This window comes from Ascaphus truei, chromosome 8, assembly GCF_040206685.1.
Source record: "Ascaphus truei isolate aAscTru1 chromosome 8, aAscTru1.hap1, whole genome shotgun sequence".
In the NCBI taxonomy this organism is placed as follows: domain Eukaryota; kingdom Metazoa; phylum Chordata; class Amphibia; order Anura; family Ascaphidae; genus Ascaphus; species Ascaphus truei.
The window spans coordinates 49,453,391-49,466,671 of NC_134490.1; the positions used below are offsets into that span (position 1 = coordinate 49,453,391).

At 39.8% G+C, this 13,281-nt stretch overlaps 1 protein-coding gene across 4 annotated transcripts in view; it reads left to right on the forward strand.

Annotated features, from left to right (window-relative positions):
• ACSL5 (acyl-CoA synthetase long chain family member 5) overlaps positions 1–13,281 on the forward strand; it is a 38,498-nt gene that overhangs the window by 10,811 nt on the left and 14,406 nt on the right. For 2 of the 4 annotated variants that reach the window (XM_075611872.1, XM_075611876.1), the window contains exons 2-13: positions 231–415; positions 2,085–2,193; positions 3,123–3,187; positions 6,311–6,412; positions 6,576–6,675; positions 7,208–7,386; positions 7,808–7,840; positions 8,194–8,245; positions 8,871–8,944; positions 9,827–9,904; positions 10,538–10,672; positions 11,104–11,238. In XM_075611872.1, coding sequence (XP_075467987.1) covers positions 260–415; positions 2,085–2,193; positions 3,123–3,187; positions 6,311–6,412; positions 6,576–6,675; positions 7,208–7,386; positions 7,808–7,840; positions 8,194–8,245; positions 8,871–8,944; positions 9,827–9,904; positions 10,538–10,672; positions 11,104–11,238 — 1,218 coding nt within the window. In that variant the 5' untranslated portion in view covers positions 231–259. The remainder of the gene's footprint in view (positions 1–230; positions 416–2,084; positions 2,194–3,122; positions 3,188–6,310; positions 6,413–6,575; positions 6,676–7,207; positions 7,387–7,807; positions 7,841–8,193; positions 8,246–8,870; positions 8,945–9,826; positions 9,905–10,537; positions 10,673–11,103; positions 11,239–13,281) is intronic. The other 2 variants (XM_075611873.1, XM_075611874.1) reach the window with 1 other exon arrangement.

A 13,281-nucleotide genomic window follows, 5' to 3' on the forward strand; every position in this document is an offset into this window, starting at 1 on the left:
TGCTTTATACCACAAGACAATCCTTAACAACACTACTAACTGATAGCATTAAAAAAAGCACTTTACCTAAAATTTTATACAAAAAAGCGCTTTATCTAAAATTTACTTCCTCTCATATAAAAAGTCACTCTTATTCTACAAACCAGGAGTAAAAAGGCAGTGTATGCTATGTAGGCTCAGAGCCAACAAGCTGTTGTTGCTAACTAAATACTTATTGGTTGTCTCTTTAGTGTAGATCTGACCTCTTGATGCTGGTGAAATGTTCTGCTGCTTGAGCTTCCTGTTCTCCCCTCTCTCCGTTCCGGCTCTTGTTGGCCTCTTCACCATTGGAATCTCAGCATTCATCTATTTGCTGTCCAAACCTAAGCCTGTCCGCCCGCCCCTTGACCTGAACAGACAATCGATTGGAACTCAGGTAATGATGATGTCTACTGCATGAGACCTGTAATCCCCATGTAATCAGATTTTATTTATTTATAAAATGTTTTACCAGGAAGTAATACATTGCTGGACCAGTGAAAGTCTCTTTATGATGGGTTATAACCTCTACAGTAGAGGCAACTATTATTCTAACAAAAACCAGTGGCAATTCCCCAAAAGACCCAGGTACACCCAGGTACATTCTGAATACATGCCTTAAACTTTCCTTAAACTAGCCCCAGCATTTCTGCATTGATTAATGGCCTATCAGATTAACAGCGGGGGTCCCTGGCAGTCCCATTCAAACTGAATTGGACTGCCAGGGATCCCTGCTGTGTTAATCCTATGGGTCGTTAGTCAATGCAGAAATGCCTTAAACATGCCTCAAACTAGCCCAGAACATACCCAGCACATACCCAGCACATACCCAGAATGTAACCCGGCTAGTTTACAGCAAATGTTAGAATAAACGTTGCCTCTACTGTATAGTCCATGCACCAATAGGTCGTGCACACCTCACAGAAGTCCAGTTATGTTAGTAAACATGGATTTTCACTACCTGAACTGGGTCAGGCATTTACTATCCTCAATTGAAAAACAGAGGGGCGCGCCAGCATTCAGCAGCCTAGTGATTCATTGTAGCATATCACGTGCCATCGTTTCAGTCCAAACGCTGAGTACCTTTATCGTATCATCGGTATGCAGCATGTTACAATAAGCCAATAGATTGCTAAAGTGTGCTCTCTTTATCTTGTTGTTACAGTATAAGTTATATAAATATACTGTAGTAAATTATATATAGTAATTACTTGTTAATGGGAATCACAATGTTTAGTATTTCATGTTCGGTTATTTTTATCTGAATTTCCCAAACAATTCACCATTGTTATTTTGAATTATAGAGTATTGAGTCACAAGTTAATTCTGGTTCACATGGAATGACAAAACACACTATTTAATTTGGAAGTGAAGTTAACCAACTTAAAAAAAATATATACATATGAAGTGCAATAGATCCGATCTTGCACTAAAGCATGAAAAGCTCAGTTACACGGATATTATCGCAGGTCACAGAATGAGGGTCGTTGTCTGTGTATTAGGGAACCTAGTGGAGGTTAATGGATTATTTGTTACATTTGTTTAAAGGCTTTAGTGAATAATTTGCACAAATCACAGTTTTAGGAAAACCTAAAAAATATATGTGATTGTGAAATGAATCAGTTTCACACATTTCTACTAACAGTCTTAGATAATAATCCTTATTAAAAAGCGTGATCTATGATAATTTCCTTAAATTAAGCAAATAAGCTCACTTTTAGAAAGGCTGGCAATATATTTCCATCAATGGGAAATAGGAAGCACCGTGGGGACCTCATGTTGTACAGCTCGCTATACTGTATCTCATAGTATGCATCTTAGGCTGCACTTATAGTGCCAGCGACGTCACGTCAAAACAAATGCATTGCCGCTGTCCCGTGTGCTTATAGTAAGCGTGACGCGACGGTGCGACAGCGCGACGGCTTGGTTGCTGTCATCTCAATTTGATTTTTCCAGCAACCGTAGCCTGACGCCGCGTCTCCGTCGCCGGCACTGTAAGCGTAGCCTAAGATACTAAAACTGGATTCTGTGCTCCAAAATAACAACTTGTAGTGGTTTTGATGCAGGGGGGAGCTCGGAGATGTGCATTGTTAAAGGATGACAACCTCATGTCTTATTACTATGGAGACGCCAAAACCTTGTACGAGATCTTTATGAGGGGGCTCCGGGTTTCAGGTAAGCAGAACCCTGCTCTTTGTTTATTGTATAATACTCAGGGATTAATTTCCCTTTTATGGGCTCTTATGTCTTATACAGTTATTATATTGTATAACTCTCCGATTGTACTGTGAATTCTATAAAGTGCTGCACACAGTGCTGATACTATATTATTAAACATGTATATCCATACACACATACTTTTCTGTAGCACCCTGGACAGTGCATTTAAAATGCCGCCACTAAATCTCTCCTCTGAGAAGAATTCTTATCTATGATGTGAATAAAGCTTCATTCTTATCCAGAGGCATCACTAGGAAATGCAATTCATTCCCAGAAAGGGACCCAGTATGGCAATGACTCAGTTAGTTCCGCAATGTGTGATCTACAAATTATAAGACATCAATTAGTTAAAGCACAGCCAAGTGGGTACTCACGATACCAGACTCAGCACAATAGCAGCAAAAAAACTTGTTTTATTCTTAAAACGAGTGCAGAGACAGAGCAGAGATATTTCCGGGTACATGGCCCTTTATCAAGCAAGTGATATGGTTGGATTTAGCATAATCCTTCAAATTGGCCGTATTACCTTAATCTGTCTGCACAGTCTATGCAACATGATAGGTCTTATCCAGCATAGAGATCCAGGGTGGTTTTAAAGTGCTTGAGTCTTTCCTAGAATCTGTGTTTACCTCCGTCCTGGGAAGGTGTAAGGTGGTAAAAGGTTCTTTTAATCCTTCCTATAGATGAAAAAAAAAACAAGTGAAAAATCCCAGAATTAATTTAGAAAAGAGCTTAAAAACGACCCTAATTACTTGAAACTATTTAGTAGTTAAAGGTGATACTATGGTATAATTCTTTATTTCTAATAGTTGTATAATTCTAAATAAATTAACTATGAATATTACACGGTTTTATTGTGTTCTCTCTCATGAATCCCTTTGTAGGAAATGGAAACTGTTTGGGCTTCAGGAAACCCAACCAACCCTACCAGTGGCTGACTTACAAACAGGTTTGTTCTACTATTGCATTAGAATTAATACCCCAACATTTAGCTTAATCCGGATTCGAAATGTGTCGTACTATAGCAAAAATATGTAGGCCCCAAAACATTGCAGCCATATGACCCTGATAGGCAAGGAAACATGATCGATGTGCAGATAACATGCGTCATGTGGCCTCATTTTGTTCTAATACAATTAACAACAAAACAGCAAAAAAACATTTTTGTTTGCAATTTTTACATTTTGCAGACTTTTGTTCATTCATTCATTTATTATTTATTAACAACAACATTTTCATAACCTCCCCCCGCCCCCTCTACAACATATTCCCAAACCTGCAAAGTTAGGAGAAATATTTGAATTAAAACACGACCTGTTTGCACACCTTTAATCAGGATACACGTACACGCGCAGGATACACGTACACGTGCAGGATACACGTACACGCGCAGGATACACGTACACATGCAGGATACACGTACACACGCAGGATACACGTACATGCGTAGGATACACGTACATGCACAGGATACTCGTACATGCACAGGATACTCGTGTACTCGCAGGATACATGTAAACTCGCAGGATACCCGTACATGCACAGGATACTCGTACACGCGCAGGAAAGGTGTACACGAGCAGGATAGGCAAACACGGGCAGGGTAGGCATACATATCTAGGATGCATATACAGGCGCAGGATGCACGTACAGGTGCAGGATGCACGTACAGGCGCAGGATGCACGTACAGGTGCAGGATGCACGTTAAGGCGCAGGATGCATGTAGAGGCACAGGATATGCGTACAGGCGCAGGATAGGTGTACACGGGCAGCATACGCGTACACTCGCAGGATGCACGTACTGGTGCAGGATGCATGTACAGGCTCAGGATTCGAGTAAACGTGCAGGATAAGCATACACGTGCATGATAGGCGTACACGTGCATGATAGGCGTACACGCGCAGGATAGGCATACATCGGCAGGATACGCATACATACGCAGGATAGGCGTACACGTGCATATTAGGCGTACAAGCGCAGGATAGGTGTACATGCGCAGGATTGGCGTACACGGGCAGGATAGGTGTACACGGGCCGGATGCATGTACAAAATACAAATAATTGTTAATTAAACTCAATTAAGTGTTATGATTAGTGTTTCTGTTTGGGATCCCACTAATAGGATAGTTACATATAGTTACATAGTAGATGAGGTTGAAAAAAGACATACGTCCATCAAGTTCAACCTATGCTAAATTTAGACAGCAGATACTTTATCCTATATCTATACCTACTTATTGATCTAGAGGAAGGCAAACAAAAAACCTCAGTGACATATCATCCAATGATATCTCATAAGGGGAAAAATAAATTCCTTCCTGACTCCAAGAATTGGCAATTGGATTAATCACTGGATCAACATCCTTCCCATATTTACTTATTGGTATATCCCTGTATACCTTTACTTTCTAAAAAGATGTCCAACCTTTTTTTGAACAAATCTATTGTATCTGCCATCACAGTCTCAATAGGTAATGTATTCCACATTTTAACTACCTTTACTGTAAAGAACCCTTTCCTTTGTTGCTGGTGAAATCTCCTTTCCTCCAACTTAAAGGGATCGCCCGAGTCCTTTGTACTGCCCTTGGGAAGACTAGTTCTTTTGAAAGCTCCTTGTACTGTCCCTGAATAAAGTTATATATATAGTTATCAGATCCCATCTTAGACGCTTCTTTTCTAATGTAAATAAATCTAATTTAGCTAGCATATCCTCATAAATTAGATTATCCATTCCCTTTATTAATTTGGTGGCTCTTCAATGCACTCTCTCTAGTTCCATAATGTATTTTCTAATGAGTGGTGCCCAAAATTGTACTCCATATTCAAGTGTGGTCTTACTAGTACTTTATAAAGGGGCATAATTATGTTTACTTCCCTTCCATCCATTGCCTGTTGAATGCAAGATAAGATTTTGTTTGCATTTGCAGCTACTGCATGACATTGGGCACTATTGCTAAGCCTTCTGTCTACAAGCACTCCTAAATCCTTCTCCATCAAGGATTCCCCCAATTTATCCCCATTTAATTTGTAAGTCACCTGTTTATTCTTGCTTCCCAAATGCATAACCTTACATTCATCTGTATTAAACCTCATCTGCCATTTACCTGTCCAAGTTTCCAGTCTCTCCAAGTCCTTCTAGAGAAAAATGATATCCTGCTCTGATTCTACTACCTTACACAATTTAGTATCATCAGCAAAGATGGAGACCTTGTTCTCTACACTAACATCAAGGTCATTAATAAACAAGTTAAAAAGCAGGAGTCCCAGTACCGATCCCTGAGGTACTCCACTCACGACTTTAGCCCAACCTGAAAAAGTTCCATTTATGACAACCCTCTGTTGTCTGTCCTTTAACCAGTTTTCAATTCAGGTGCTTTATTTTGTACACAAACCTCTTGTATGGAACCGTATCAAAAGCCTTTGCAAAATCTTAGTAGACCACATAAACTGCATTACCATGGTCTAAATTCCTACTTACCTCCTCAAAGAAACAAATCAGGTTAGTTTGCATGATCTATCCTTCATAAATCCATGCTGACTATTATTAATAATTTTGTTTTCCATTGGGTATTCCTGAATATTATCCTCTATTAAACCTTCAAGTAACTTCCCCACTATTGAAGTCAGGCTTACAGGTCTGTAATTTCCCAGGTGTGATCTAGCTCCTTTTTAAATATAGACACCACATCTGCTTTACGCCATTAGATATTGAAGTAAGGATGAGTTATGAGTAACAGACTTCCAGGTATCGCCTATCATCCCATGACTGGACCTCACAAGCTGTAACCTATCCACATTTCTGCATAATTATCACTCATTTGCACTTAGCAACTTATGGTTGTCACCATCTCTGCTTCAGGTTCTGGGATTCAATCCAAATGAGATAAGAAGATATTTTGCTTACAACATTTCTGGGGTCTCATGCATGAGACATACAAGATGCCACAATTTCAATTAACAAGTGGCAAAAAATAATCTAAAGGAACCATTTAATTGCTAAATATTGTTGTTGTTGTTGTTGTTGTTGTTGTACTAAACGGTGTGCATTATTCTGGCTGATCTCTTTGCAGGTGGCCGACAGAGCAGAGCTCTTGGGGTCTGGACTTCTGCACAAAGGATGTAAATCCTCGCCAGAGCAATTCATTGGCATCTTTTCCCAGAATCGGCCAGAGGTGAGTTTAGGGGCCGGTTAACATGGATAAAGTTGTTAACAATGCAATTGTGGCTGGTTGGCTTCAACTCTTTCAACCTAAAAATAATCTAAACGTCATGATTAGTATCAGCCTGTCTGTGATAACAGAGATAACAGCTCTGGTAATTTTATGTTTTCTCCAGGTGGTGATAGCTGAGCTGGCCTGTTTTACATACTCCATGGTTGTAGTTCCCCTTTATGACACTCTGGGACCGGAAGCAATTGTATTTATTATTAACAGAGGTAAGTATACTCCCCTCCGATAAAAATTTCCTGTTGGAGTGTGGTGACCTTCAATGTTTGTCTTTTTGGCTCCCACGTAGATATGAAGAGTAACCCATTTCCCTGCCATAGCGGCTAGCAGCTTATTCCACAGAATCCTTACATCTTTTTGTAAACTTTTAATACTTCTGTGGTAACCAAATGTTTTGGAGTGTTTTTATCATTTTAAGGTAATCTCTTTTATGAAGCAGATAAAGGGTAAAGATAATAAGTATCTGATAAGAGTAATTTTTAAAAAATGATAACAAATATGCTTTTATTTATTCTTGAGGGAGATTAAATATTTGTAATAAACACCATAAAATTGATAAGTTGACATTTTTTATTGCCCCTGGCATCTGATTTTGTTTTACGACTCTCCCTTTTTGTCTTTGGTAAAACTTTTAAATATGCATCAGGTTTAGAAATCCTTGGACTTTATTATGTCACATTGGCCATTAAAAACAACTTGTTAACAAGACATTGTAAGAACGCTTATTATTCTGTTTTTCAGCTGAATTGTCCTTTGTAATTTGTGATAAACCAGACAAGGCTCTTATTATGCTTAATAACTGTGAAAAGGGACAAACCCCAGTGCTGAAAACCATCATCTTGATGGAGCCGTTTGAAGATGAGCTAAAGGTTAAGGGAGCAAAGTGTGGAGTCGAGGTGCTGACACTGGAGGAGGTTGAGGTATTTCACTTTAAAGCATCAAAATGTCATATATAGCAATAACAGGCACACTCTGCAAGAATAAAACACGAACATATATTTACAGTGCCTCACTAGGGTTAAAACAATGTTTTCATTTTCCAACTGTGAGCACCAATAAAAAATTCTGTCTTGGAATGTTTCCTGGTGAACCCGCAGCATTTGTTCCATGGTGAATGATCACATATGTATTTCCTTACTACAGCATCAATTTAATTAAACAATTCAGAAATGTTGCTTTGTGGCACTGCACTTTATTTATGAAGATCTATGTAGGTTGGTAAAACCAAAAGCAGAATAAATAACAATGACAATTGTTATATTGGCCTAACTGACTGTAAAAAGCTGATTGATATTTGTATCTTTCTAACCTTCTTCTGTAATTCCTTTTAAATCCTTACAGTATATGGGTAAAGAGAACTTCAAAAAGCCTGTGGTAAGTTGTTATACTTTATATTATTTTTCTTAAACAGTTTGGGGCATCACCCAGTGTTGTGGAAATTAGTGACAAGTGTGAACATCTCACTTCACAAGTCTCAAGTAAGAAAATGCAGAGGTCATATGTGTCACTGAACTTTGACTGGATCAGATAAACGGATGGGTTGGATGTGGTAAGAAAATGAGAAATGGGCAGCTCCTGAAACCCTAAGACTTACAGGATGGGGGGGACTGGTATATTGTTCCGGGCTTTAGCATAATTTTGGAGACATTTGAAATTCCCTAATGTGTAACTGCAAGGCTGAGCCCAGAGAAGTCAGCACATATAAACGCTGTCCTTTCCTCCAACAGCCTCCTAAGCCCAACGATCTGAGCGTTGTGTGTTTCACCAGCGGCACTACAGGTAGAGTTTAATTTGCAGCATTAATAAGGGCTTTGTATTACACTGTGCATGGCAAGCATCTTTATATCCACATCACTGTTATAATCTCCAGCAATGTGAATTGGCTGATACTGTAATTCTATGCTATTTTCCACACATTTTTCAAACATTACCCTTTCAAATAAATCACACATAGGTTGGTAGAATGTATGACAAGTAACGATACAGTATGAGGTAAATGAACTTGAACTCACTTAGGATGCCCTTTGTTCTAATATAAAATGCAGCAAAGGAGTTTGAGGGTTTTCATTAAACTGTGATACTGCCAATCGGGGCACTATCGCACAGAAACTTTCATTGGCCTCAATGTGCACGATAATGTGCATCATTGTATAGTCTGTAGAGCCTCACAGTGGGTTTTAACTGCTGCCTTTATGGCCTGTTATCTTCAAATAGCTTATTTAAAAATATTGGGGGGCAGCTGGATTCTGGTCATCATTATGTTGCTCATATCGGAGGACACAATGTCTGAGCCCAATGCGGGTCTGAACTAGGAAATCAGGGTGGAAGGAATAAGACAAGTCATCTATGCATTTCAATGGCCTGTTGTACTCATTCGTATCCCTTCATCTAATGTTTCCACTAGGTGATCCGAAAGGGGCCATGCTGACCCATGCCAATGTTGTTGCAGACGCTGCAGGCTTTATTAAAAACACTGAGGTACAGTACGCCACCCAAACATTTCTCATCCAAGAACTGGAAAGCGGCTGCAAGAAAGAACGTTTATTCTTTATTACCATACAAGTTCACATAATTATATATGAACAATGATACTAAATCTGTGGAGGGGCTGGCGGTGACATTTGTATGTTCAGTGTGATGTTAATTATTATACTTATACTTATACACCAGGCAAATTACCATTAGAGGAAATTGTAAAGTTTTACTTTGGCCAATTAGAAAGCTGTTAACTTGTAAAAGTTTACTAATCTACAACTTATTTCAGCAAATGAAGGAGCAGCTACTGTAGCTCACGAAAGTACAGTGCAACTTTTACTCAGCTAATTATAAAACAGCTGGACCATAAAAGTAAAAATGACATTTTAATGATGTCCCTAAAGAACCAGTTGTGTCATACAATATCAATAGCATTTTGAACAAAAATATAACAATTTAAACCTAGAATTTCAAGAAAAACTTTACCGTTATGAAAATCCTGGTTACTGATGAGTTACATTTTGTTCTGATCTATAGAGAATTGGAAACTCACATGGTCTTTCACTTTTTCTGTATAAGCAAAAATATTATATGAATCCAACTAAAATATGGACCAGACATCTTCTCCTGAATTAACAAATACATACAGATTTTTTTTAAATATCACATGCAACACAACTACTTTTTCTAAGCCTTTCTTACCTTCGTATGCATATCTGTGACAAGAATATCCCCCCCCCCCAAACTTTTTATTATTTGGATGTATAAGAGGAACAGTATTCACCAATCGGAGGTGTTTCGCGAGAGAGAAATGGAAGGCAGCGTTACTAACGGTATATTTTTGCACCATGTATTTTGACTGGAAACCTTTGTCTCTTTCCTTAGAGTACCTTTGCTCCATTGACCTCTGATATTGCAATTTCTTATCTACCTATGGCTCACATGTTTGAGAGGGTTGTTCAGGTAATTACAGAACTTTGTTGTCTGTTGGGAATAAGTGTTGAGTAATGCTCAGATAGTTCAAAGCAGAAGTACCCCCTACTCAATGTAAAAATAAACATGCAAGCTCTGAATCCAGCTGCTGCTAGAGAGGCCTGCAACGTTTAATTTCCTCTGCCAGCAAAAGGAACTTACAGCCCTTTAAATTCTTCCCACATAAATTCTTATATATGTTTTATTATGTTCCATTAAGTAGATTTCTGTTTTTTGTTGTTGTTCTTCCCGGGTGAATATAGTGTTTATACTGGTTTAATTCACTAAGCAAAGTGACGGATTTCCTCATCTTGTTCCCACTTTTAAAAATATTTAGAAGGACAACTCCTTCCATCAATCATATAAATGATGATGGGTTTGACTTTTGCATCTACACTGTGACCTTCGTCAATTGACCTTGAACCTGTATGGTAAAGTTTCCAATTTAGGAGGACCGGCTCCTAAATAGGATTTCATTGTGTGGCATGAAAGGCATTTTTGAGTTACACAAGGTGCATGTGAACCCACTAGGAAGTCCATTTAAATCTCACCTTCCAAAATCTACCTGCAACCTCCACCACAAACACATAAAGGAGGTTACACTGATGTTGTTTCTATTCCCAGACTGTGATATACTGCTCTGGGGCAAAGGTGGGCTTCTTCCAGGGAGACATTCGGATTCTGACAGATGATATGAAAACCCTGAAACCAACAGTGTTCCCAGTTGTACCAAGGCTGCTCAACAGGATGTATGACAAGGTACTCACTTACAGTCTTTCCATAACTGTAGTATTCAATGACGTACACAACTAACATTGCTACTACAGTATTGATATCAGGGTAGGTGGTACTAAGGGATTGCATAACTATTATCTGGCTTGATGTTATATGCAACTTGTGTCTTATTGCACTAAGCATCCATGATGATAGCTGGAGTGACCCCAAACATGCAGCTTTTTTATGGAAATATGATTCTTACTAGTATATTTGGGGGAGGATACAACTATCACAAATATATTAGAAGAGTTATAAGGAGATTATCTGATAATAAGTAACATGTCAAACATTTTAAAAGATTGATACGCATTGGTCCAAGTCTTGCCACTCAAAAATGGATGAAGGGTGGGTAAAAGCACAACTGCATGCATGATCAAAGTTGAGAGTAACACATTGGAAATCCTAAACCTCAGATACAAAGCGGTGCAAAGACACCTTTCAACAAACACCTCTTGGAATTTGCTGTGGCCAGGAAGTTTGCTGAAGTCAAGCAGGGTATTATCCGAAATGACAGCATATGGGACAAGTACATATTTAAGAAAATCCAGGTGAGATTTTACCACTCAATATATGGCAATGCAAGATGATACATTTAAACATATATCTATATATATACATATACATATATACTGATACCTCTACATGAATATATATACACATACATATATACAGGGATTGACAAATTAGCAAAAAAAGCTACACGCCACCTAGCCCCGCCCATAACCCCAACCCCCACTTTTTAAAAAAATGAATAAATTCCTAATAACTAATAACAACGTTCGTTTTTGACATAAGTTTATTTATTGTATTACATTTATACTTTACTACAATTACGTGTGTGTGTGTGCGTGTTTGTGTCTGTATGTGTGTGTGTAAATGTCGGGTGACCTCACTAATCTAGAAAAAAAAGCCAGATGTGAATGACTTGTTTCCTGAACCACTTAACCAGTGTCTGGATGCCCCCGCTTCACAATATCTAAAGCAGCAATCCCACCTCTGATCTTACCTGATCCGCAGTCCCTCAATGTCCAGGTACCCTGATTCCCGCAATGTTATAAGTTGGAGGGGAGGTGTTCCCTATCTGTCACCCGTGTGAAGCTTTAGAGTCAACTGGAAGAAAGCAGTATACGGTTATTTTGGTGTATGTATAGGGCAGTTAAGATATATATATATATAGTAAATAAGATATCCACCTGTCAGGGTTTGGCTGTCACGCTCCTCCCTTCTCCTGCCGGCTTCTCATTTCTCTCCATCCAGAGAGAGAAGCGGATCTGCGGGCAATGCTGTGCCTGGTGTGATTTCCCCTCCCTTACCTGACTGACTGGGGGGGTGACGACTGACTCAATGGGTGGGTGGGTGACTGGGTGACTTTGACTGGGTGGGTAACTGACTGACTGGGTCGGTGGGTGACTGCTGAGAAGGGAGGGAGCCCACCTGTTCAGCAGAGAGCTTGGTGTGGTCCAGGCGGCTGGTCATTGATGTGGCCTACTTCTGGGTCCCTGCACATGCAGCGCATCGCTGGGGGGGCCAGTGCACATGTGCGGTGTCAGGCAAGCCTGGCTCCAGTCGCGTCAGGTTCCATCTTTGATGGAACGGGACCTTCCCGCGTCTCGTGTGCCCAGACTGCCCGCTCACCCGCAGCTGCAGTGCCACGTCTGCTCCGAGGATGTTTCCTCATCTCTGTGATGTCATAACGTCACGTAGCGTGCCGTTGGCATGGCAATGCAACGTTATTTGATGCTGCGCGGTCATTTTCAATGCAGAGGAGAATGCATTAAAAGAGGTAAATGCGGATAGATGCAAAACCACGCTACCGCAGCACCCCGATGCAGCACCCCGCAGAAACACCTCCCCAGCGGGTAAAATGCACTCGCCCCTGGCATGCGGGCGAGTGAATTTGTTGAGCCATGTATATATATATATATATATATATAGCTTAGGTATGTTTCCATAAGTCTACAATTCATTATGATGTCACCAGTATGAGGTCACATGTCAGATATATAGCCTACCAGGTACAACACCCAGTGGCTGACTTACCACACAGACAAACATTATGAAATATGTCTGAAATATGGTCCTGCGTCTCACTGTCCCTTTCATCCATTTATTGCCCGGTCTGTTTATTCCCTCTCTGCATCATCTGCCTTAGGTGGCTATCTTGTTTTTCTTTTGTTACATCTGTGTGAAGCTCATGGCATCTCTGTAAATCAGTATTGCTGACATGAGGAAAGCTCATCTTAGAATATCAATTTAGTCCAAATAAAAAAGGTATCACCTAATACTGAAGTACTCATTCACTCTAAAATATATAGTAGAATATATAAAAGGCTAGGGATGTCTGCAACAACTGAAATGCCTCCTCTAGGAGAGGAGAAAAGAGGGGAGGAAACATATAGAGAGAGAGTGCAAGGAGGGGAGGAGACAGAGAGAGACAGCAAGAAGGGGAGGAGACAGAGAGATGAGAAGGAGAGGAGGGAGTGTAGTGTGCAGAGAGGAGCAGACAGTAATTCAGGCAGTACAAAGAGTGTGGGGGAGAGTGCAAAGAGTAGAAGGGCATGATAGAGGAGAGTAAAGTGGGAAGAGGGGAC